General features: G+C 28.7%; 1 protein-coding gene and 2 long non-coding RNA genes across 5 annotated transcripts in view; 2 read left to right on the forward strand and 1 right to left on the reverse strand.

Annotated features, from left to right (window-relative positions):
* LOC142327529 (uncharacterized) overlaps positions 1–8,186 on the forward strand; it is a 30,895-nt gene extending 22,709 nt beyond the window's left edge. For both annotated transcript variants that reach the window (XR_012757004.1, XR_012757005.1), the window contains exons 2-3: positions 4,949–6,548; positions 7,992–8,186. This is a non-coding gene — a long non-coding RNA (uncharacterized LOC142327529). The remainder of the gene's footprint in view (positions 1–4,948; positions 6,549–7,991) is intronic.
* The window catches only part of LOC142328184 (uncharacterized), a 54,537-nt gene that overhangs the window by 26,679 nt on the left and 1,181 nt on the right, over positions 1–26,677 (reverse strand). The window contains exon 2 of the long non-coding RNA XR_012757214.1: positions 2,925–3,019. This is a non-coding gene — a long non-coding RNA (uncharacterized LOC142328184). The remainder of the gene's footprint in view (positions 1–2,924; positions 3,020–26,677) is intronic.
* Positions 13,220–26,489, forward strand: LOC142328031 (uncharacterized). Of its 2 annotated transcripts, XM_075371475.1 has the most exons (3): positions 13,415–13,496; positions 21,983–22,227; positions 25,474–26,489. In XM_075371475.1, exon 3 carries the CDS (start codon positions 25,552–25,554, stop codon positions 26,401–26,403), a length of 852 nt encoding a protein of 283 aa, XP_075227590.1. In that variant the 5' UTR covers positions 13,415–13,496; positions 21,983–22,227; positions 25,474–25,551; the 3' UTR covers positions 26,404–26,489. The 2 variants fall into 2 exon arrangements, with proteins under 2 accessions (XP_075227589.1, XP_075227590.1); XM_075371474.1 differs by lacking the exon at positions 21,983–22,227 and having other exon boundaries at positions 13,220–13,496; positions 25,474–26,487.

The raw sequence follows: 26,677 nt of genomic DNA on the forward strand, positions 1-26,677 counted from the left end.
TTTCATTAGGCAAATACCATCTTCCACCTATATAAAACTATGGTTAGACCTACTCTTGAATATTGTGCTGTTATCTGTAATTATAATAAGAACTGTACCTGTAGTAGTAGAGAAGCAGTGCAGAAGCGATTATTCTATATTCTGCATCTTCGTTATGATTTCTTCCTTTGTAAACTACAAGGATGAGTGCTGTTTTTGGAAGATGCAGTCACTTAATGGTCGGGTGCATTGTGCAACATCTTGTCTTTGCTTGTAACTGTTAATGCGGTTATTGACTGCGATTTGAAAAACATAACCATACGTGTTCCTTTTATTCGCTCTAGTAGGCGCTACCTGGTTAAATAGTATAACGGTAGCACGTTTACATCTTTAGTTAGGTGTATTAGCAGGCTAAACCAGCATGGCAGGGTGGTAGATATATATTTGATGTTTAACCCAGCAATGTAATGAGTATATTTGAATAGGACTAATTTATTTTGGCGTTTAGTTATATATTTCTTTTTTTTTAGGTAGATTTCATAAGAAAGCTACGTATTGTAACGGGTACAATTATTCGACTTCCGGATAATTTCGATATATCTTCGCTTTCACTTACTCCAGACCCCAAAACCACCGTCAGTTCAAAAATCTTTATATATATATATAAATTTCATTTTCTTATGGACACGATAACTGCCCTGCCATAATTTTGCGCCAATCACTTCCAAATTGACATATAAAATATAACTTTCCAAAATCTCGGTCTCGGTCCATTTCGTTAATGGGAAAAATTGGACCATGGGGGTGGAAATGGGGGGTTCTTTTTCGAAAAAAACAAAATATCGCTATAATTTTCGTATTAAGTAAAATATCAAATTCGTTTAAAGTTTCTACTATTCTTTGCATAAGGGTCTAAAAGTTATCTAAGTAAAGTTTTTTGATATCACCAACCATTGGCCCAGGGGATGGAAAAAATGCGGTTTCGAAGACAAAAAAAAATCATACCTCCCTTAATAGGCACAGTATCGAATCGGTTTAAAGTGGTCATTAGTCCTCTAAACTACCTAAAACCTTGTCTGAAACAATTTTTTATGTGACTAACCGTTACAGCAAGGGATGACCAAAATATTGCTGGAATTGTAAGAAGATGGGAGCTTGCATGCTAAACATGTAAAACTTTTTTTCAAATGCAACCATTGTCATATTGAGTAAATTTGAAGTTTTTCTTAATTTTAAGGTGGAAATATATTTTATCCGCTGCTTAGCACCGGTGAAATCTACCTCCACCTTCCGACATACCGAAAGAGATTTTTTATTTTTAGTTACATTTTTTAGTTAGTTGTTATTGCATGTTATTTTTTTGGTGTTTTTGGTTTGCCGCATTACCAAATCTGTTGTAATTTTATATTATTATAGTTTTGTTAGCATATTTATATACAATTTAATATTCTGACGATCCCTTATTTTTATACGTTCTCTTATAGGGAATATTCATAAACCACGGCTTTATTTACTGGTTTATTAATCTTAAAGTTAGAGTAGGACATTCAACTTCCCTGGAAGGGTTTTTTCAAGGAAGCTGGGATGGCTGTAAGGAGAGATGTGAAGACCATGTAAAACAAAAATAAATAAAAATAATAATAATAATAATTATTTTTATTTTTAATGTCTTATTACCATTTAGTATTAGGTAAATTCATTATTATATTTAAAATAAATATTGAAATATTTTATAACGTTTTTATAAATTTTGCTAGTTAATATAAAGTATATAAAGTAAATATAAAGTAATGCTAGTTAATATAAAGTAAATATAAAATATCAAAAGATCCATGGGCCACACCGCGGCATTGAGGTATGGTGTGGTGCCATAAAGGACAACAAATGAAAGAAACCTCAAAAGAGCCACCGGTTAGCCCGACCTGCCATGCCGGTATATTGCCGGTAGGTGGGGAGGGCTAATTAGAGTAACGGACACTCCCCTGGGTGGTGTAATACCATCAAGTCAGTCCGGCCCAAGGGGCGTAGCGGCGGGGGGGGGGGGAAGAAAAACTAAGTACTTTTATCTTTTATTTTAACATTTCCGTTTTAGTATTCACTTCACAAAAACTCTACTAGTTTTTAATAATATTTAAGATTATGGATTTACTTAATGAGCATACTTTACCCGTTTAAAAATAGAAACATTAGTCATTATCCAGTCCAACAGTAAAATAAGTTTTTTATATAAAATAAAGTGTCCTGACTAACTGATGACTCATCAACGCACAGCTGAAACTGCTAAACCAAAGTAGGTGAATTTTTGAAAATATATTTTTTTAATAATATACGGACTCATAATAAGGAGGGATTTTGGAAAACTTCATCTATAAAGGAATAAAAAAAGAAAAGAGGGACAATTTTTTATGAAAATTTTATATCTAAGAAACTAAAGGCGATACAGTAGTGGAAATTGGTGTTAAGAATCTTCTTTAAAAACAAATTGACTCGTTTTTCACCATTTTTCAAAAATCCAACTTGGAGGTAAGAGTAAGACCGAAATTTTGTATGAAAATTCTAAATTACAACAATAAATGATGAATTTTATGACTCAGCTCCACTCTTCTATTGTTTTACAGCTCAAATTCGTTGAAAAATAATGTTATTTTCACGCTCGGTCAACTGAAATTTAGACCAAGTTAAGCGTAGATAGATCAACTTGCCAATTGCCCCCTAAAATATCAACCTTAGAGAGTTAAGGTAGAATTTTAACTGAGAAAATCTAATGTTTCTTTTGAAAACTTATTAAAATTGCAAATCCAAAATCCACGCGAACAAAGTAGCATGCAACTGGTAGTATATACGAGGCGTTGTCATTAAATAAATCCTTATTGAGATAAAAACAAAATTGAAAAATACGGACGTATTTTAATACTTAAGTTATATTAAAAATTACATTTATTTACCTATTTTTTACGTTGATGTCTTTAAATTGAACTCACTTTTCATAGCGTTTCACTAGTTTCTTCATTTCCACTTCAAGAAAATCCTTCCCAGTGACCTAAACCATAAAGAAAAGCCACTTTTTAATTTATCCTCATTTTCAAACCTTTGTGACGCAAGCCACTGTTTAAGGCAAAGAAAAAGGAAATAATAGCTGAGAGATAAGTCAGAGCTATAGGGTAGATAATTGAAAGTTTTCCAACGAAATTTTTCCATTTGTCTTACTGTTTGTGTGCGTTGTGTGACCGGTCATTGTAAAACAAAAGATTTTTTAACGTTTCATAATACATACAGACATTTACAGTAGAACCACGATAACTAATTTCGACAAGCAAGACACATTTTTTTTTGGTTCCAAGAAATAGAATATATTTTTTATTGAACGTTCTTGTTTGAACTTCTTCGGTCTAGATGATGGAATGCCACCATTGTACTGAGTGCTGCTTTGTCTCGACGTTTGAATAAGAAATCCAGGTTTCATCTCCCCGTAACAGTGCGATCAAACAATTCATAACTTCATTTTCGTATCACCGCAAAAATTCATGCGCTGCAACAAGAAGTTTTTTTATTTATGTATCTGTTAAAATCTTCGACACCCGTTTAGAACAAGATTTTTTTATAAGACAATTTTTTAGTCAAAACTACATGAATTAAAGATGTTGAAACATCGGAAAACACCAAAGATAATTGTGATACGGTGAAGCAAGAAAGACAAATTACTGGAAAATCGAAAGTGAATGGAACATAATTGTTGGCTTCCTTAGATTCTTAGCCCTGAGGAAGATAGCTGAAGGTGTCTAGGGGGCCTGCCTGGGTGCAGGCAGATAGGCGTTGACTTTGCCAAGATAGGCATTTTGGCATTGAGCCTAAACGCCTTTGTTAGTATGAGGAAAGTATTTTGGTGTTTAAAGACTAAATAAAGTAATGATTTTAGTGCATAGTCTAATTGAAATTAGATATCGGAAGACTTTTTGTTTGAAACCTTCTGTGTTAGAGGAAGGCGCGTGGATCCCGGTTCCACGAATCGGTTAATTTGACAGTTGAGGAATGTAAGTTATGGTAGATGGTCGTAGTTTGAAGATCCCATATGAAAGCCTGAGAAGATTGTGTAAGTACACAGACGAAAATGTCTACTGAGGTATTTGAATCGGTAGCATCCTGACAGAGGCCAAACTGATCACAGTGTTGTGTTATCATATTTAGAGGGTCTAAAAGACGACCTACGGTAAAGTCCATCGCGGCTATGAACGGAGGGGTTGGTGTGGCGACCGCAATCGTCACAAATCGTTTTTCCCTACGGTGGTCAGGATGATACGGTGAATCGCCGGTTTTCTCAAATTTTTTCATCAACATTTCCAATGAATTCATCCGTTATTACCAACTGTCGACCGCTATATTCTTCATCATGGAGAAGGATTCGTTGACCCTTCTCAAAATGAAGGACATTTTTATAGTTCTAAATATATATGTAAATATACTAATATACTATCTATCTATATATATATATATATATACTACACAATTACATTTTGTTTGTTAATTTTGTTTTGAATGGTTAAAATCTAATCAAGGTAAAATTGAATAGAATTGTTAGATTAATTATTCTATTAACTTTACTGTTTAAGAAAATATTATTGTTTATATTTTGAATTTATTTCTTGGTCATATTTCAATTAAATATAGATATTTTTGTTATCTCTTTTTTATTATCTTTATAAATATATCTTTATTAACGATTATCTTGCATTCTAACTGAACTTAGGTGATATAATTAAAAAAATGATTAATGCCAAGACGAAATACATATATATTTTTTACTCGCTAGTCGTTTTATCAAAAATACTAATTTAATATTACATTACTCAGTAATTAATTGAATCATAAATTATACGTAAATAACTAATGAACTTTTCTAATAATAATAATAAATAATGAATAAACTTTGACCGATAATTGTTTAATAAGTTTTCCTTTGTGTTTTTTTTAGAGATAAACACGTTTTAACTTGAACAAAAGAAGCTGTGTTATAAATTTCTTGTATTGCAATTATTTTTTTCACTTTAAATCAGTTAAGTGTGATCTGAAATTCAGTGAAAATGGATCTTATTTTTGAGGAGCATGAATATTTCAATAATTTTAATGATAATGAGAATTACCAAGAATGTTGTTTTATAAAAAACTGTGATACCTGTGAAACTCTAGAAGAAAGTTTTCATAATTTAATCTTTACAATAGACGACGAATCTTCAGTTGAATTAGCACCTACAAGAGATTGGAATATATCATCGAAATCTGAATCAAGTGATTTTGAAGTATTAGATATGTGTAAAATTTTATTTTCTCCACATCGAGTTGCGATTCGAAGAACCGAACGTCGTAATCGTAGTGATGGTAGACCTATATTTGATTTACATATAAATCATAGAATCAATATGGTTGAAATGTGTAATATATTTGAAAATCATAAATTTTTAAGAGTTGAGAAAAGAGGATTTTTGGATGAAATCGAAATAAATTTTTGGAGAAATTATGTTTTAAAAAATTATCCACATTTATATAATATCTGGATTAATGATGATGATGATGACAGAAATAATGATGATGACGATGATTGGAGTTTTCTTTTTAATAAATCTTATTCTCAGAATAATTTTTTTCAAAATAATTCAACAAATGTTTTAAATAATGAATATAGTTTGTCATCAAAAGATTTTGGTAATTTAACGATTTCTTCCAGTAATAATGCAAAAGAAAAAAATATACGCGAAGAATTTTTATGTCGTATTTGTCTTGTAAATTGTTTTGATCATGCTATAATACCATGTGGTCATACATTATGTAAAAAATGTTCTGAACATTTTCACGAGGTTTGTCCTAATTGTAGAGGTCATGTAAATAGAATGTTAAAAATTTATTACTAAGCTAAAATGTTTTATTTCTACGTAAAAATAATCTTAAAAAATATAACCTATATATTTAAGCTTAAATAAGTTTATATTTTTGTAATCTGTTTTTTATTCGTTTCGATAATTTGTTTAAACAATATTTAATAAATAATCGTATGATTATTTTTATTTAATAATAATAAATATTTATCATTTATACGAGTATAAATAAAATACTTGAAGATTTTCTTGTGTGATAATTATTAAAAAATATTTTGAATAAAAAAAAAATAATAAAGTAAAATTTAAAAAAAAATTTATACGTGGATCCAAACTACAAAGTAAAAATCATCTTTATTGATAATTGTTGTGAAAAAGATTTCCCTATCAATAAATTACAGATAACGACAGAATGGAAATCATAAAGAAACAATACAACCAACTTTTTGTTTGTAATATGAAATACGATTTATTAATTATTATATGTATTGTTTTAAAAGAAAATATTTTATCATCAAAAATAAATTTTTGTGGCATTTGTTAATATTTAATTTTATTTCAAAATAACAAAAAGTAAAAAAAAAAAAACTACAAATTATTGAAGTTATGAAGAATCTATATAATTGAGTTCCACTCATCCAGCTACAAAGTATTTACTTGAAAAATAATAAACAAAAAAACTGAAGACGGACAGGAGTAAAGGTAAGAATAATCTTAAAAAAATAAATATTTATTTTATTATACAATAGTATTTTATAAGTTATAATATCTACAATAAAAACATTATTAACTAATCAACAGATTATAAAATTTATTGGTGAATACAACAAACTTCAAAAAAAAGTTCTTATTACGACTTTGTTTATGTATATTAAACCCCTTTCCAGACTGAAAAATTTCGTAATAGTCTTTTTATAATACTAGTGTTTTACAGTAGTTTTCTTAACAAATTTTTTCCTCATTATTTTTCTTATCATTTCCATTTGGCAAGTTATTAATTTTTGTTCTTTTTGTTTTAATTTATATGTGCAGTATTTTTTTAGATTTATCTACATTTTAAATAAATTTAAAATAAAATTAAAAAAGCCAATTTTGTATTTTATCTTTTATAACGATAAAATGAAGTGCAAGTAATCGCATTTAATTTGGCTTTAATTAAAAAAAAATAACTAAAAAAGGGAATTGAAATAGCGTTATTTTTTATGTTAAGGTGAGGTTTGTTTTGAATACATTTAATTACTTAAGTTTATTTCATTAAAATAATAAAATATTCTTTTGTTATTAAGATTATTTTTTATGCTAAAAACAATTTAGGGTAGGACCTCGACCTCATACTTTCTATTGCTTATGCTGTTGCAAAACGGATAGACAGAACCCGCCCGCCACAAACTTTGTCATCTGTGTGTTAGGTTATAACAAAAATAAAATATTCTCATTTATTAAAATAGATTATTATCTCCTAAGATAGTTTTTCAAATTCTTTTAACTCCAATATGATTCCCAAGTTAAATGACTAATATCATTTGATAAATATTTAAAGGAATTTATTCCGTAATTGTGGAGTTACAATAGTACAAACAGAAGCATGAACATATTACTTTCATTCTGGTAGAGTCTGGTAAAAATGAATTTAAATAAATGAAGAAAGAATTGTATTATTTTAAATTAGTATAATTTATAAAATAAAGGGTTTTTGTGGTTGTGTATTTATGTATTTTACTGCTGATATCAAATTGTGGATTTTTGTTTTTTGGTTGAAAAAAATCGATGAGAATTGGCATTGTAATTCACAAATTTTTTATTTTTATTTCATAGAAATAATTAAAAAAAAATACAATTAACACATTTCAAAGAAGATCTTTAACTTCCTTTAACATTTTTTTATGTTGAAGTTAAATTGTATATCAAATTAAAAATACAGTATTGTTACTAATTAATTAGGATAAAAAATGAATAAATATAAGCGTCGGTCATTTATATATATTAAAACAACTTCCTCAGAATTATTATTTACTTCTAAAGGTGAAAATAAACGCCGGTCACTATGAACTCCTTTCGTATTTCATGTATAGTGTATTTTACTTGTGTTTTTTTTTATAGATTAGTATATGAATGTAAGTATAATGTATTTTACTTTTTTTTCAGGTGACGAACTTTAAACAAATATAATAAGAAGAATTAGCAAAAGTTGTTACCATATATTGTATTTATTAGAGAATGAATCTACGTAAAGATATTATACTTAAGATATTCAGCGGCGCAACTGATAATTAAGAAAAATTGTATGATGTAAATAGTTATGGTTTAATTTCAGATCAAATAAAAATATTTGATAGTTAATGGTGCTAAAATTTCTTTCTTTTTAAAAATAATATTATTTAATAATAAACACAAATTTTACTTTAAAAAACTAATTAACCAATATTTTGTCATAATTTTTTAACTCTTGAAGTATCTGTAAACTATAACTCCTATTGTAATCTCTAGACAAAATTTTTTCTCCATTCGCGATCTAATGATGTATAAAATCATTTTATCACTAAGTATTAACATCACTTTATTATTTAACCTCAAACCTGTACGACTTTTACAAGTAAAAATTTTGACTTTTTAGGTCAGTATTAATAACTACTTGTATAAAAATAGGTAATAATGTATTTTTAACGTTGATTTTTTAATATTTGATAAAGTTTATAAACACAATTAATATCTCTAATTGACATATTAATATTTCCAAATTTACATGTTGGTTCTTTTGTTTATCAATTAATTAAATAGTATATAAAATTATGCCGAATTAGATTAATTTTTAAAAAATATTTATTGTAGTAGAAAAATAAAAAATATGTTTATATATATTTTTTTATTACAATAAAATATTAAGCTTTATTACCATCAGTAACATGTTTTTCTTTAATATGCACATATATATATATATATATATATATATATATATATATATGAATAGGCTCTATTTTAAAGTTTTAAAGTTATTAATTATAGATGACGATAATTTAATATGTGACTAATATCATTAAACTCCGTTCAATTTCAGCTATTACTTTTTTCTTTTATCATAAAAACATATAGTTATTAACCAGACAGACAAAAAGTAGTGTTTTTCCATAAAAATTAACATTAAATTTTTGTATAAATTGGTTTAACGATAGAAAAATATTATGAATTTTATAAGTGGATTATTGATTCTTTGTTAATATTAAATTTATTCACAATTAATGGAACTTTTTTTTAACGTATATATTAACTTTGAACCCCTATTATCTTTTGTTTTAAATCAGTACAGTTTTAAGATGTGAATTAAAGCATATGGAAGGATACGTTAAATATGAAATTCGATTATATTTTATCATTGTTAAGATTCATTTTGTATTAGAAAAATCTGATGTGAACACCGCATGACTTCCTTGAACGCCTATTAATTAAACTACATATACACATTTTTTACTACACTTCATTTAAACTTATTTCATTTGAAAGTGAGATACGATCCACCAATTCTTTAATAAAGTGAACAGTTACCCCTTACATTGTGTTGGACACCACATTGCATCACATTTTTTTGTGGTGTCCGTATCAGCATTTCATATTAGTTTATATATTAATTTTGTTTCACGTCGCTGAAGTAGTTATGTGGTGTACACTAAGAGGTCCGGGGTTCGAATCCCGATCGGGCATGGCATTTTCACACGCTTAAAGAATTGTCATTCATCTTATCCTCTGAAGCTATACCTAACGGTGGTCCCGGAGGCTGAAAAATAAAGAAAAAAAAGTTGTGATGCACTAAGAACGTGTCGGATCCGTAACCATTCACACATCGGTTTGAATCCGACTTCATATACATATATTTTTTTAAACTATTGATTTATTAATAATTATTAATCACTGTAAAAATTTCTGAATTAAAATTAAAAGTATTAAAAATTTTATTTCACTAATAACTTCTGATTTTTTTTCATATTTTTTTTTTCAACTGGAGGTTAATAATTATTAATAAATCAATATATTTAAAGTAAAAAAAAAAAGTTAAAAAAGGGAATGAGGTTGGATTCGAACCGATGTGCCTTTCCCTTGTAAGACCCCAATATTTTATTAATTAAAATTTTATTTGGCTATAACGCTGCAACCAATGAAAATAAGTACCACTTACGATATATCGTTGAAAAGCTCTCAACGAGGGCTTATTACAACAGTTAAGAAAAATGTCCAAAATCCAATTTTTTTTTTTTTTTTGGAGGAGGTGCACAACTAGATGTCCTAAATCCAACAGTCCTAAATCCAAAATATCAACATTCTACGGCTAATCGTTTTTGAGCTATGCGAGATACATACGTACGTACGAACGTACAGACGTCACGCCTAAACCAGTCAAAATGGATTCAGGGATGGTAAAAATGGATATTTCCATTGAAATCTGAAAACCGAAGTTTTTTGCGATTACAATACTTCCTTTATTTCGTACAAGGTAGTAAAAATAAATCATTTCATTTAAATGAAGCTTCAGTCTCTTTTACTACTATTTATTGAGAAATCAACATAATTTATAATTAATTATTATTTAATAGCAAACTTTTAAGCTTACTGCTGTTATTTTTATTTCTCAACGTAAAAAAGACGATATTAGGCTCCAATTGGATTCGTAAGCTAGTTAATTAATAGGCAATATCAAGTAGTAAACAATTTTTACTTACGATTCGTTTTTTCGTAATGGAGAAGATGAAATCTGATAATAATAAATTATTTAAACTGAATTACTTTTCACTATAATTCAATTCGTAAAAATTGTATTTAAATAAACAAAATGTAAAACCTTTTTCTCAGTAAATCCTAAATAATTATCAAATAATTTTAATAATATTATTTAAATTAACAGTAACAGAGATATAAATGATTTTAAATGTAATGTGGCAATTACATTGAAGTTTTAGAAGTAAAATCAAGGTTTTTTTTTATTAGAGAATGTTTGTGAAAACATATACAATAGACTTAAGTCTAACTAACTTGATTTAATGTTTTTAAGCCATGAATTTTTATCATGAAATCAAAAAAAATTCTGTGCAAGAAGACAGACTTTTCCTTTCCCATGCTCTATTTTGCATTCAGAAACGCTCTGATTTTCAGAGTAAAACGCCCTAAATACGAACGCGTAGACCCTACATACAAACATCACGTTTCACCATGACTCACTGCATAAACGCGTACGAAAAATATACCGCTACACAGTCATCATAACCTCAAATTGTGGTTATGTTATCCATTGTCGACCTCCAATTGAGCGTGACTGAAGAACGACCCAACCAATCTTCATCAAATTTTCACATCCACAACTTTAGATACACTACAGCATATCTAAATTTCAATAATATTGATCTATTAGTTTTCGAGATTTTCGAGCCATAAATTTTAAACTTAGGCCTAAGTATAAAATATTAGGAAAACAGTATAAAGTACTAGACGGATTGGACATTTTTTGGTAAGCGGATACCGCTTTTTTCTTTAAAATATAAATAAAAATGCGCATTTTTACATTTATATAACAATAACCAAATAACATTTTTGTCGAAAAAGGACTAACTTTTTAAATTAATAATCAGCCTTGGTTTAGTCTTCTATATTTTTTTTATTTCTACTCATCGATTTTATTCAAACATGGATCTTCCAAATGAGCCTGAGAGAGACCCAATATAAGGATTATTCCTTATAATTATAAATATAATCTAACCACAAACTTAAATTCCGCTTTCTAACCTTGACAAGCGAGCGTAGTCTGGTTATATTATGTTTATAATACCTCCAAATACTTACTGATTTGAATGAAAAAAAAAAAAAAGAAGTGGTACTCGCTTTCCGAGAAAGGCCCGACAGATTACGTAACCCAAAGCCCATGAGATATAAGAGGCATCAATAAAGTTGCATCTGAGAGTTCATATATAATTAGTCCAGCATAAAAAGACATTTACCAAAATTTTACGTTTTAAAAAACATGATTTTACACAGTCATTAGGATCTAAAATGATCTATGCTTTTCATCCGGAAATACCGGGTTCGAATTCCCCGCTCAGACATGACATTTTTACAAGCGACAAAATTGCCATTTCATCTTTTAGGGGATAAGATTGCCGGCTAACTATGGCAATACCTAACACTGATCCTGGAGGCTAAATAAAAAAAATAAAAAATGATATCGAAAAGGTTAGATGCCTAGCTGCTGAAGATGTAATTACCATTAAGTAATATATGATAAATTCTTATTTTTCCACTTTTCTCCATTGTATCTATTCACTTTGAAAAACCTTAAAATAATTAATCAACTTATCGAGTTTAAAAGGATTAGAAGACTCAATTTTATTGAAAACAACCTCATATCTACCACCAGGATGGGTTTTCTTTAACCATGGACAGGATTGAGAGTTTCTGGAAAGGTGTTTGAATAGAGCCGTTCCTATAAACTATAAACCTATAAAACTTGTTACTATAAACCAGAGATACAGCATTCTTAACAGGAATCTAATAAGAAAAAAATAGGATAACTTAATACAATAAATAGAAGAAATTAATCATAAATGAAGGAAAATTAGGTGGGTGCTTTGATTTACTCGAATGCAAAACCCCACTAGCTGGAGGATCCTCCTCCAAGTGGAATGTTAGTTAAATTTTACAATGGGTAAACAGGACACTTTTACAGACATTTGTTATATTGATGGATAAAAATCTCTTAACATTAACATCAAAACAAACGTTAAAATTAACACCAACACAATTAAAAAAATAACAAATACACACAAAAAATAACATTACCACTGTTAAAATAATTGGAAAGGCAGAATAATTCATTTTTAATACACTTCTTTAAACACAGTCTAATTGCTGGTAATTAACAAAAAATAAAATAAAAATAATTTCAATCAAATATTTAATGTAAGATATTACAACACTAGTCACTGAAAAAAAATCTATCCTTGCATAATTAGAAAAAATTCTATTTGAGCGAAAGAAATTCCGTTTTATCTGCAGTCGTTTAAAGAATTGTATTTTATTAATATAAATTTATACATACAATCATAAAAAAAAACAAACAATCCCTTCATAAATGAATAATTAATTTATTATTTTTATATAGTTGTTTCATCGACTGGTATTTCCGTATCATCTTAATGTTTACGTTAATCCATTAAAAGATTGGTCGGTATTAAGATATGAAAAATTATATTTCCTTTGTTATTAACCTTTTAATAACTAAATACAATGCTATTAGGTTATCTATTAAAAAAAAATTATTAAATAAATAAACAAAACTTACACTTACATCATTGTTTTATAAATGTATGGATGTGATTTTTAACGGAAACCATTTTTAATCGCTTGGTTCGTTCGATACTCGTACATTAAAAATATTTAAATCCAATCGCCTGCCATGTTTTATTAAGACAGAAATGTAATATAAGTGACCTACGATACAATACATATATATTTATAAGATAAAATTAAATTTGTATGTTTGAAACACGTTCTAGGTTATGTTGATATAATCAACATAATTAATTATTTAGCTAGTCTTGAGTATACTTAATAACAATGCTTTTGTTGAGGTTAGTAATATGCATATTTGTCAGCTTTACATTATTTTATCAGGTAAGAACTACATTATATATATCAGTTAATTTTTTAAAAAATAGTTATTAATAATTAATAAAGTTTTTTTATTTATTTATAGACATTTTTGTATAATTTGTTATTATTTTGAATAGTTAATATTGTTAAAAGATGATAATGTATTGTTTGTTTATTTATTTAATATTGTGTGTTATATAATACATGATACCATATCGAAAGGAAATATATATATTTATATATTACCAAAACACATAAGCCCACCGGGCTGATCTAGTGGTTAAATATTCGTTGAAAATCAGTAGTTTAACAGCTGATTTTCGAAATCGAAGGTTCTGAGGTTTAAATCCTAGTAAAATTTAATTACTTTTATACGGATTTGAATAATAGACAATGGATACCGGTGTACTTTGGTGTTCGGAGTATAATTAACCATATGTTACGGCAGGAATGGTCTGCCTGAGTCTGATTTTCTAAAAGAAAATGTTATCACTGGTGATGAATCTTGACTATTTGAGTAAGACCCAGAAACAAAACGCCAGAGGAAGGAGTGGCACACTTCAAACTCACTACTTCCAAAAAAGCAAAAATGAGTAAATCAAAACCATACTAATTTGTTTTTTCCATAGTAATGGTAGTGTCCGTAAGGAGTTTTTGCCTACATGACAAACTGTAAATCAATATGTTTACCGATAAATTCTTGAAAGACTGCGGAAATGATTTGCCCGCGTGAGACCACCCATCAAAGACAACTGGTTGCTACATAATGACAAAGCACCTTTTCACACTGCAATCTCAATTAATGAGTTTCTGGCAAAGAAAAACATTCCTGTAGTTCCTCAACCACTTTATTCAGCTGACTTGAGTCCCTGCGACTTTTTCCTGTTCCCGACTTTAAAAGAACACTTCAAAAGATACCATTTTGGAATAGTAGAAAACATTAAAAACATTTAACCGACCATCTGAAGGATATTCCGGTTTCCAAGTTCCAATAATTCTATGAAGAATGGGAAAACCGTTTGAAGCGTTGGGTGGCTTCCCATGGGAACTATTTCGAAAGTGATAGCGTCTATGAATAATTGGATTGTAAATAAAAAAGGGTTTCTGAGCCAGTCTCATTACTTTATTTACAGACCTGTAAATACCATGTAGAATATTAATTATTATGTCTTCACACGGTATTTTAAAATATATAAGTAAATTATTAGTCGAATTTGATCAGTTAAATCGTTTTCTAATAAATAAAACTAATTTAATTTTAATATTGTTAAAGTTAATTATTAATTAAATATCCTTTGATTTAATAATTAACAAAAGTTTTATTTTAATATAAAATATTGCGCAATTTTTTAACCTGATTATTCCAGGAACAGAAGACAATAGTTTACAATACTATTACAATTACTATTTACAATAGTTATGAAATATATATTAAACAATTATAATAAACTGTCTCAATTGCGCAGTTATATAAAATTAATTAATAAACGATAATAATTTGAGTTATTAAAAATTTAAAAAAAAAGAATAAAAACAGGAGAAAACTATTGTTTATTACTTGCTTATTGGTGGAAAAATTGAAAAAAAATTTTTTTAAATTCATAATCGGTCTATTGAATAAAATTGTTTTTAGTTGATTTAAGCAGACATAAAAATAATAATAATCATGTTTAACAGGAATAAACATGAGAACTTACTGAAAAAAATAAATAATAAATTGAACAAAAAAACATTAGATAATTTAATATGAAGAGATAATTCGGATCACCGGAAATTCTTTAGAAAAACCATTTGTAATTATTAATTCTAAAGAACAATAAAATAATAAAAGACAACATTATAAATTAAATGAAAAAGATAATATGATATCAATAGTTAATACATATTATTTATTAGCAACAATCGGCTGATCCCAAATAAAATTTATTAATTATTATTACAATAATAATAATAATCATAAGTATAGCAGTGAAAACCTTATTATTTTATCTATAAATAAATCTGGATGTACAAAATTAAAAAAAAAATTCGGGAAATAATTTAAAAACATTATGATTTGTGAAGCCATCAATAGCTAACGATTTTCCTTTTAGAAAGTACAACCATAAAAAAAAACTTTCTTTTCTCATAACGTTGTTCATTTAACAATAAATTTTGAGATATTTATCTAACATCTCTTGAAAATAGTTGGCTGAACAGGAAATTCGAATATTTTCGAATCTTTTTTTATTAACTTAAACATATCGTGATTCATTCATTATCAACACCTAGCAAAACTTACTGCCGATAAATTGATGAAAATTTTTATACATGTTTTTCTTATCATGTAAGTGCACGCTAAGTAGGATTTTTTGAAATTCCGAGTTTAAGGGTTAAAATGGGAAAACAGAGAAATTTATTGTTTTTTTTTCCTGTAACAAATGAAGATATTAACTTGATTTTAGGTGTGTTTAATATTTATGTGTATATCTATAAACCAGTTTCTAGATTTTTTTTGTTAATTCCGAGTTTAAAGTATTAAAATGGATTATTGATTTTTTTTAACCCGACTATTCTTTGAATTTTTTTGTAAAAAATAAAGATAACAACTTAATTTTTGGTTAGTGTAATTTTGATATGAATATGTAGAAACCAATTTCGAGATTTTTTTGAAATTCTATCTTGAAAGAATTGAAGAAAGGTAAAACAATTTTGAACAATAACTGCAAATTTCACCCGTTTCCGATTATAATAAACGAGATAATAATATAAGTAGATGTGAGTTTACAAATAATATTCAGATAAAATATTTGAAACCCATTTTCGGGTTTTTTTAAATTTCGATTTTTTAAGGGGTGCGACGGTGGCTCAACCAACACAGTCACTTCCACTGCTAGCTATGTGTGACGAGACTGGCTTCACCTGCCTCTGGTACTTGAATAAAAAACATAAAATTAAAAATAATTTACCCCGACGGGAAATGCAAGTAACCATAAAGAGTGGCAAAGCAGTGGCAGGACTACTAGTATTATGTAAAGTCATTACAATTTTTTTTTTTTTTAATTAAATAAAGAAAATTTTTTACATCAGTGGTGAATAATGTAAAAAAAATTCCTCTATCAGTAGTTAATTAACTTTTGTCATTAATATTTAGATAATAACATAGTCTAAGAACGGTCAAGCTTATTCTGAGTAAGAGCAACTGCCAAATTATATTTTCCCCTCAAAAAATAAAGGAAATGAAAAAAGAAAAGTTATAAATTCACTTTAATAAGAAAATATTTAAAATGAAATTAAGTTACTCAAAGATATATTCAACGCAATTTTAATAATTAAAAAAAAATGTTCTATTTAATTACATAATCTATTTCTTTTTTTTTAGTTACGGTATGATACGATTCGCTATGATATTCGCGAAATCTCGCTGTATTTATTTAATTTCTTTTTCTTCTATTCCCAGTACTTTCTCATCCTCTCGGATTTTTCGTTCTGACTATTCTGTTTTCTTTGAAACTTTCTTGGAACTTAATATTCTGAACCATTCTCTTCTACTTTTGTCTGATGTCGATCACTTCCGGTTGTATGTTATGTTCTTTCATCTTTTCGACTATCTCTTTGAACCACTTTTTTGTGTCTTTCTATTTGCTACAAATTTTAGGATTCTTTTAACTAGCTTCTCTGTAAATTTCAAAGCGTAATCTTCTTTTCATTTAGGTGGTTAAGATTTTCTAATATCTGGTATAAATCATAATTATATCTGTATTCTTTCATAATAAAAATCTGTATGCTTTCTGATCTTTTATTGAGCCTAGAATCTTTCTGATGATTTTACTTTCCTTCTTTTCCACTTTTCATAGCAGATTTTTATTGTTCAGTCGTATACAGTGTTGATGAAAAGTCTCTTTACATAATAATAGCATAGTACAGTTAGATATGTAGATAAACATCGTTATGAATACAAAACAATACAAAAAATGATATATTTTTTATTATTGTCGAGCAGATTGATCCTTTATTATTATTATTATTTCCCGTCATAAGTTGAGTCATACGCATGTCGCTTCGGTTAGTGTGAAAAAGACGTGACAGTCTCGAGTTAAACCATCTTGGATTCTACTGTTTTCACTGTTGAGGAGCATTTGGTGGTTTCTGTGTGGTTTCATGAATGTCAGAACACAAAGAAGAAAATTAAAAACATTTTGAGGGACTTAGTTGTGTGGTTTGTAAAACCGTCGCCATCCCTATCAAAGTTATTCGCTTGGAGAAGAAAACCTTCGCGACGGAAAGTGTTCTCTATGCACCACGTAGCTGAAGGCCTACGACTCGCACCGATACTCATGTTGCTGTGGCGGAATCAACTGGACAATCGCCGATTAAATCAACCCGTAAGCGGTCTGCAGAATTTCCTACGATCGACTATACGAGACCACATGCGGAAAGACTTGAATGTTTCATGTTTTTGGCCGTCCTCAGCGAATGAGTTGTGATCGTGACTTGGAACAATGTATGCATGCGTGTGAAATGCTGTTCGCACGCTTCCCACATGAAAATGATAAAAAAAAAGGTTATGTTCTCTGACGAGTGAGCGATTTATCGTAAATCACGAAATCGTAACGTCTTTTTGGGCAAAAAAAAATCCGCACTTTTATGAGGAAATCGAATGCAATCCGCCGTATGTTATGATTTGGGCGGGGATAACGGCAGACCATCTACTTGGACCGTATTTTTTTGATGGTTCTGTAAACCAGCACAGTTATCTTTACATGATTAACACGTGATTATTTCCAGAAGTAATGGCAAGAGGAATAGCTGACACCGTTACACTTCATCAAGACGGCGCTCCATCACATTTTGGTGTGAGTGTCCGCACACGACTAAATGAACTGTTTCAAAACCAATAAACGAACCCTGAACCTTTGTAACAATATTATTCACAATAAATATTAATGTTAACCAATCATAAATGTTGAAATATACTGTTTTTTTTGTATTCATAATGATGTTTTTATCTACGTATCTAACTGTACTATGCTATTAACATGTAAAGGGACTTTTCGCCCACACTGTACATTTTATTGTTTTCAGGGTTTTGTGGTGTTCGATTTCTGTGTTATTGTCTTATTTTAACGTTTATAAAAATTGATTTCTTGCTGTAAATGTTACGATGTAGTTGGTACGCCTATTCCATATTCCTTACTATTTCCTTCAGTAGGTTTGTTGGTGTTATTATTCGCCTAGATGCTGGAACGACAGACTATATTGATTTTGCCATATTTGCTACTTAGCATCTGAGTCTTGTTTTAAATATCATTTCTGTTTTTTTTTTTTTTTTTTTTTTTTGTTTTTTTTGTAAGAATATTTTTATATTATAATAAAAAATTTATGAAAGCTTTTTTCATTTTAGATTACCTCAAAGGTGGTTAAAACCATGTTTATTACTGATAATATATACATTTACAATAAACATCCTAACCATAACTCAATATTACATATAAATTTATCTATGTAAGCTTTTATTTCTCATATTACACATTATGAAACAATTATTGAATAAAAATTTACAAATTTTTACTGACCCATTTTTTTTTGTAGTTTTGTAATTTAATAGAAATAAAGTTTAAAAAATATTTTATTCTTAAAACTGGATGTAAAAATAAAAAGTTGGAATTCTTTTTAAAAATCAATTTTTTAGATCCTTTCATATTTTAGTCTCTCTTTCTCTAGGAAAGAATGTATTTTCTTAATTCAACCTCATTCTTTTCTTTTCAGCTAAGCTGAAATTATATTAAATAATATAATTTTGTAGTTTTATTATATTAATTATTAAATCGAGCACCTGGGGAAAGTAAAACAAAAATCCATTTTTTTTTCTAATAGTATACATATTTTTTTTTGTTCGTTAAATGTTATTCTTTTAAGAATTATACGCTGTAACAATTTTATCATTCAGTTGATAAAAATGTATAAAAAAAAAAATAATAATAAAATAAAATGTCTGTTATAAAAATTTTTATAATCGTAAACATGTTAGATAAATAGTCATACTTAGATATGAATTTAACAAAAATTATAAAAAGTCCTTGAAATAAATCAGTTGCAAATAACATCATAAAAAAAATAAATAAAATAAAACTTCTCGTTATATATGAAATGTTGCACCAATATATACATATATTTATTTTTTATATTTTTTATTGATATTTTAAAATTTGAATTATTACTCATAAGGTTACAATATAACTCTTATGATCGTTCAAGCTTTGTTTTATGTGCGAAAAACTTGAAGAGTTTTGTGTTTTATAAAAATCAAAAATTTTGAAAAATATAGAAGATTTAGTACAGGCAATTTATGTATAATGTAATAAAAATATATTAATTATAATTAATTAAATTATTTATTATATAAATAAATTTATTTATTGGTTTACACAATCTATTTAAGTCTTTGTTATGATTATAAAGCAATTTGATACAATCAAGATGTCCTTCAATTAAAGTAATGATTTATCAAAGTACTGCGGTGTGAACAGTGATTGTATTACTATCAAGCTGAATTTTATTTAGTTTGGCATAATGATGTGCAGAAAAATATATCTGGATAAAAAAAAGATAAAGGAAAATGTTTTCATTTTAAATAGTGAGATATTTTACCATGCACATCATGATACTATACATTATTCAAGATACAATTTCACTATGAACTATAATCCAGAGATACTCACCTTTGAGTTGATTCACTGAATCTAGTTATGCACAACTGATAATGCCTTTCAGCAAGTGTTGTAAATGTCCAGCATTTTCTTGAAGGCATGTCCAAATCCTTCGCACCATATTTTTTTAGATGAATTTCATTAGCCCTGATATCCAACGAAGAGTGTCAAAAAATGTGGTACGAAGGGTTTGGACCTGCCTTCAGGAAAACATTGGACGTTTGATGCAATACATTTACCAGTTGTGCGTAACTACATTCCGTAAATTAAATCAAACGTGAGTATCTCTGTGTTATAATACATAAAGGAATTATAAATTATATTAAATATTTTTACTCTTAAGCCTGGGAAAAGGTATTTGTTGTTTTTGAGAATGGCCATGCAATTTTTGAAAAGAATTTGTAAATCATAACCTTTATTGTTATAGTAATAATTGATAGCATATAGCAAATAAAAAAATTAAAAACAAAAAGATTTTATGGAATTAATCAAAATTATGAAAATTAAGTTGAAAATAATTAACTATATTTTATTATTATATCATAAAAAAAAATTCAATTGAAGTAAAAATTATGATCACCATGAGATCAGTCAATGATTTTTTTGAAAATCTCTATTTTGTTTTTCAATTTATCTCTGTTTTAGAATGGGTTTGGCTTCTTAACGTGCAACAGATTTAATTTTCTAAGCATTTGGCACCGTTGGTATTAATATAATTTGTATAAAATAATTATTTTATGTTACGTTATCTATTATTTTATACAAACGGAAACGGTATATATATATATACACCACTGCACAGTCAACATAACCTCAAATTGAGGTTATGTTGTCTGTTGTCGACCTAAAAGCGTTACTCAACGTTGATTTTTTGAAAAAATAATTTGATTATTTGTATGTGAATTGTAACAAATTTGTTTTATTAAAGTTTTCTTTTAAATGTCTCTGAAGAAAATCGTAATTGGTTTCTTCGCGATAAACTTAACAAACTTTGAAAAAAAATATTACCAATGCCTTATCTACAGAAATATTTGAACTGAATTTGAAGAAAATTGGTTGAGTCGATTCTGAGGCGTAAGACTAATACTAGAGCGGCATTCATACGTACACATACACAGTTATGTTTTTTTGTCCAAGCATAATTAATGAATAAATAATATTATCCATAATTGGTTTAAAAGAATATTATTTTAACTAGCTCATATACTCGGCGTTGCTCGGGTTCATAATTTCTTCATAGGTCCGCCCGTTTCATTTTTACAATTATCACTAAGTTTCCACAACAAACTTAAATTTTACTTGCTTTCTTCTTCTTCATCTTCTTGGTGAATTTAACCTTTCAAATCTAACTTATTTATTGTTCGTTCGATCTTAGGCAAATTTATTATATTTTGTTTTACTCTTGTCTAAACATTTTTAGTTATGTTCTAAAAACTTTTACGGAGTTCTGCAAATACCTAAAATGTAGAAGTGTTCGAAAATATTCTAGAATATTCCCTACATGTTCCACAATTTTAACTTTTTATAATGACTTAAGATACTCACGCTTCACCCCTCCCGCAACTATTGCAGTAGGGTTGTCTAACATCTACAGTATTTTTTCTCAATTAGTAAGTAATAATTATCCCAAGTCTAGTTGAAAATTGGTCCTGTGATTTAGGAGGAAATTTGGAACTAACATATTTACATTCATAGCCACATAACCGCATACACATATTTGACTTTATATTAAGATTAAAATTATTCAAAAATTTATCATTTGTATTTCCACGATGAATGATCACAATTTTCTGTCTCTTCCGTTTATTGCACACCAAGGTATGCTGTGAAGGCGGATCAGTTTACACCATTCTTTAGATCCTTGGGTCCGAGATTCATCTGTGGTGGAGATTGGAATTCTAAGCACCAACACTGGGGATCGCAAATAACATAAACAAAAGGCAAGCAACTTATCAGATCAATGACTGACAATAATTTTGAGCGTTTGTCCTCTGGAGAACCAACTTACTGAACTACAGATCTTAATAAAATTCCAGATCTCCTGGATTTTTTCATTTTCAAAGGTATTTCTGAAAACTCTTTATATATTGAACCATATTTTTATTTGTCAGATCATACACCTGTTGTGCTTACGATATCTTTTTACATTATACTAACTGTTCGATCTCCCGCTCTGTTTAATAAATTGATCAGTAAACGACGATTTCAAGACTTTTTGGAGGAAAATACAAGGTTGTAACTGCCTTTAAAATTACCGGCCGATGTGGATAATGCCGTATATGAATTAACCAAACTGATTCATTTATCGTCGTGAGTCACCACTCCCAATTTGGATACTGTTCCCTCAGTTCAAAATAAATACCCGGTTTTCATCAGAGATAGGATAGAAAAACGCCGGAGACTACGATGCGTATGGCAGAGAACTCGTTATTCTGCTGATAAGTGAAGATTTAACAGGGCTTCTCAAGAATTAAAAAGATTAATTCAAAAATTTAAAAAAAACTTTTTGTTTCAATCTTACATTGAAGGTATCTCTGATAGGCAGTCTGCTGAATATAATTTATGGAAAGCTACAAAATCGCTCAAGAGACCCCAGCAATCCTCTATATCAGTCAAGCTTTTGACGAAGTTTGGTACGTAGGGTTGCTGTATGATTTAAAAAAATGTTACCGCATGTATTCTATGTAGTGATAAAATCTTACCTAGAATATAGATATTTTCAAGTTAAACATAAAGAAGTTTTAACAGATTTGCTCGTAATAAAATCCAGGATATCTCAAGGAAGCGTTCTCGGATCCATCTTATATGTTCTTTATATTGCCGACTTGCCAATTACACAGATACAACCGTTGCAACGTTTGCTGACGATACTGCAATTCTTGCTGTCTATGAAAATCCAGCTCCTGCATCTCATTATATTCAAGATTATTTCACTCTTTTCAAATCTTGGCTTACAAGATGGAAAATAAAGATAAATGAAACAAAGTCGAAACACGTCACATTCACCGTTCGAAAGGAAAACTGCCCAACTATTTCTATCTTTAATATTCAAATTCCAAGTTCTCATGAATGTAAATATTTAGGTTTTTATGTTGACCGGCGCCTTACTTGGGCAAAACATATCAAATCTAAGCGAATGCAGGCAGATCTAAAGCTTAAAAACATGTAATGGCTAATAGGATACGGATCTCGGCTCTCAGTAGAAAATAAATTATTGAGTTATAAATCCATCTTGAAACCAACTTGGACTTATGGGCTTGAATTGTGGGGTACAGCAAGCAGTTTCAATATTGACATACTTTAACGTTATCAGACAAAAACACTGCGAAAAATGTTAAACATACCTTGATGTATAAGCATTAACCTCATGTATAATGATTTTAAATTATACACCGTTCGGCAAGAAATCTCTCTGATCAGTCAACAATATCAAAATCGTTTGGATCGACATCCATATAATATGGCAGTCAATTAATTTATTGGATAACATTATCAGCGATTTTTCAAGATTAATTAGAAACAATAATCTTGATTTGATATATCGATTCAATTAAGTGGAAAAAAAAATTATATTAAAAACTATTTTCAAATTATTGCAAAAAAAGTGCCAAAATATTATTTATCAACAGGTTGTAGGTAGCAGCAAAACAGTTTGTGCTACAATGGTTTTATATCTATAAAATTAATTTTTAATAATTCTACTTTCCTGGCATCAGAGCTCTAGAGCTATGCTGCAAAAGGTTTTGTAAGGGAATCAGTCACATAATAGGGTATGGATGTTTTTGCATTTCTCGACGTTTCATGACCCAGGGACCCCCAAAAAACCGAGGAATAATGTTTGTACGTACGCATGTACATGTGGCATTTTGATGCTTAATAACTTTAGACTGGACTATAAGATTTTGATTAAATTTTATATAGAAACTCGTGTATATGGGGCAATTTTTTGGTAAACATTTGGGATCAATATCTTCAAAGGGTGGAATAGATAGTTTCTTTGAGATCAATTTTCTCAAACTTTTACAAACATAACCCCATTCTACATTAAGCTCAGTGTATGCGTAAATGATTTTACCATTTAAAAAAAATTACCTCTCAAATTCTCCCCTTACCAAAAAGTCGAAAAGGTTGACGTTTTATTTATTGCATATCTTCTAAAAGCTTTTTTTACGTCTTCCTAGGCATAATAATAGTCCAAACGACCCCAAAAAAGTACTTTAGGGCAATATTGGTGGTAGGGGAGCTGGAGTATGTTAACCAGTGCGACCGGGGGCGTGACTTCCCTCCGCCGGTGGCGGTCCTGATCGTGACTTGATAATGCCACGCGAGACACTATGATTTGACAGGGTGGTGATGCGGGGTTTGTCCCCGGCTCCTGTGCGGACCGGAATCAGGTTGCGTTCTCCTTGTTAGGTGACCTAAATTGATCGACTTATTTGGGTGTAGGTCTGAATTTCTATGTTTGGTAAAACACAATTTTGATTGGTATGAATGTAGCGCTGATTTAACTTTAAACTCATTCGTTTTCTGAGCGAACGGTGTTTTCAAATCTGTACTAGGCGCGAGGTTCGCGCTTCCGCGGTTTCGGTCAGTTAGTTTGAGGGAATCATGTTATGTTGGATGTGAAGATGTCCATTTGAGGCCTACATGAAGGCAAAATTTGATTTGTATTTTATTGTTGCAAATGTAAAGGTGCCGAGGCATTTACATCGGTGGTATCCCGACCGAGGCCTGGTTGATGACTGTGAGATGTAATCAGTTAGTTAGAGAGCCTAAAGATGACCTCCGGTAAAGCCCCTCAGGGCTTGGAATGCAGTAGTGGTGTGGCGACCGGTAACGTCACAAGGTGGGTGGGTGTCTTCCCCCTACGAATTTCGATGGTAGGGGAGCCGATCAAATTTTCAAAATATTAATTTAATTTTGGGATTTTTTAATTTTTTTTTTTAATTTTAATAATAATATAATAAAATTTCATCATAATTCATCCTTATCAAAAAAAAATAATAAAAAATAAATTTTCCGTTTAATTTCTTCCATTTAATCTAGTTATGAAGAAAAATCAAAAAAGCCTTTTGGAGGTGATTTTCTGTTCCTTTTTGGGAGGAGCAGAAAAAAGTTTTTAAAATATCAGTTTAATTTTTTAAACTTTTTTTATATATTGTTTTTCAGTGATATACAAATAAATAAACAATGCCATGAAAATATGACAGCTTTGTTTTTTATTTTTTATTTTTCAATAAAATGACATTTTAAAGCAATTATAATAATAATATACAATTGATTTTTCTGTACTGCTTTGTTTCTTTCAGGTTTTGGGTAGATCTTATTCCGACTATAATGTACATGAAGGAAACGATAGTGACTATTCTTTGTCAGAAGATAAATGTATGAATTATGATAGTGATGATGATTACGAAGATAGTGATAGCGAAGAGGATAGTCATAATCCTATTCATCCATCCGGAATAAAAAAGAAAATAAAGATGGCTGCAGGTATAGCCATACCGACTGCAGTTGGTATACCTCTTGGTATAAAATTAATTAAAAAGCTTAAATCGCTCGACGATAAAGACGATAAAGAATATGAAGATGATTATTCTAGTGATTATGAACATAGTTATTATTATGATTCTGATTTAGATGAGTATGATGATCATAATTATAATTTAAATGATTTTGGTTTAGGATTATCGTCTTTAAAAAGTGTATTACCATATTTACTCTCTAACGATAAGAAAATAAATAAAAATGATATAAGAGATTTAGTTCATACTACGTCAAGAAAAATTGATAAGCATAGAACAAAAGGAAAAAAATCACTCCTATCTAAATTATTTTCCCACTCATCAGATTCACGAAAAAATAGACCTAAAACTAATGAAAAACTTGAAATATTAATAAGCCCATACAATACAAAATTTAATATAAAAAATAAAAAATGGACCGATGAAAATCCGTCAGTTTATGTTAAAGATAACAATAACGAAATTAAAGACTTTAATGATTTACCTTTAACCGATCAACAACGTGTACTAAAAGAAGGACTTAAATGCGGTAAAATTTATTTATGTTATCCAGCAGATAATTTAGAATTAAATGAAGATATTGGAGAAGACGTTAAAGTAATTGTTGCTAAATCAATTTTGAAAAGTATACTGACTAAATATGTTGATGAACTTTTTGATAATCATGCTAACTCTTACTGTGTAAGAAAGTTACTCAGCAGCTTCGGTAATTAAACGATGTGTAATGAATGAATAGTATTGTTTTAGTTAATGTTATTTTATGTTTTTTATTTATTAGTTAAGTTTTTTATATTGTAATAATATATTGTTATTAAATCCTTTGGTAATAAAAACTAAAATTATTGTTTTAATTAAAATATTACCTCAAAAAACCAACTTATTTCATAAAAATTAATTTTTATTAATAAGGTAAGTGATATTTAACTTTCAATTAAAGATTTTATTAAACATTTAATCCAGTAATCTAGTTAGACATACTCAAATGTTA

This window comes from Lycorma delicatula, chromosome 7 (genome assembly GCF_047948215.1).
Source record: "Lycorma delicatula isolate Av1 chromosome 7, ASM4794821v1, whole genome shotgun sequence".
Taxonomy (NCBI): domain Eukaryota; kingdom Metazoa; phylum Arthropoda; class Insecta; order Hemiptera; family Fulgoridae; genus Lycorma; species Lycorma delicatula.

Excerpts from the sequence above, each read along its gene's own strand:
- LOC142328031 (XM_075371474.1), top strand. The coding sequence starts at position 13,440 with ATGCTTTTGTTGAGGTTAGTAATATGCATATTTGTCAGCTTTACATTA. Across the intron at positions 13,497-25,473 it reads GCTTTACATTATTTTATCAG|GTTTTGGGTAGATCTTATTC; the intron begins GTAAGAACTACA and ends TGTTTCTTTCAG.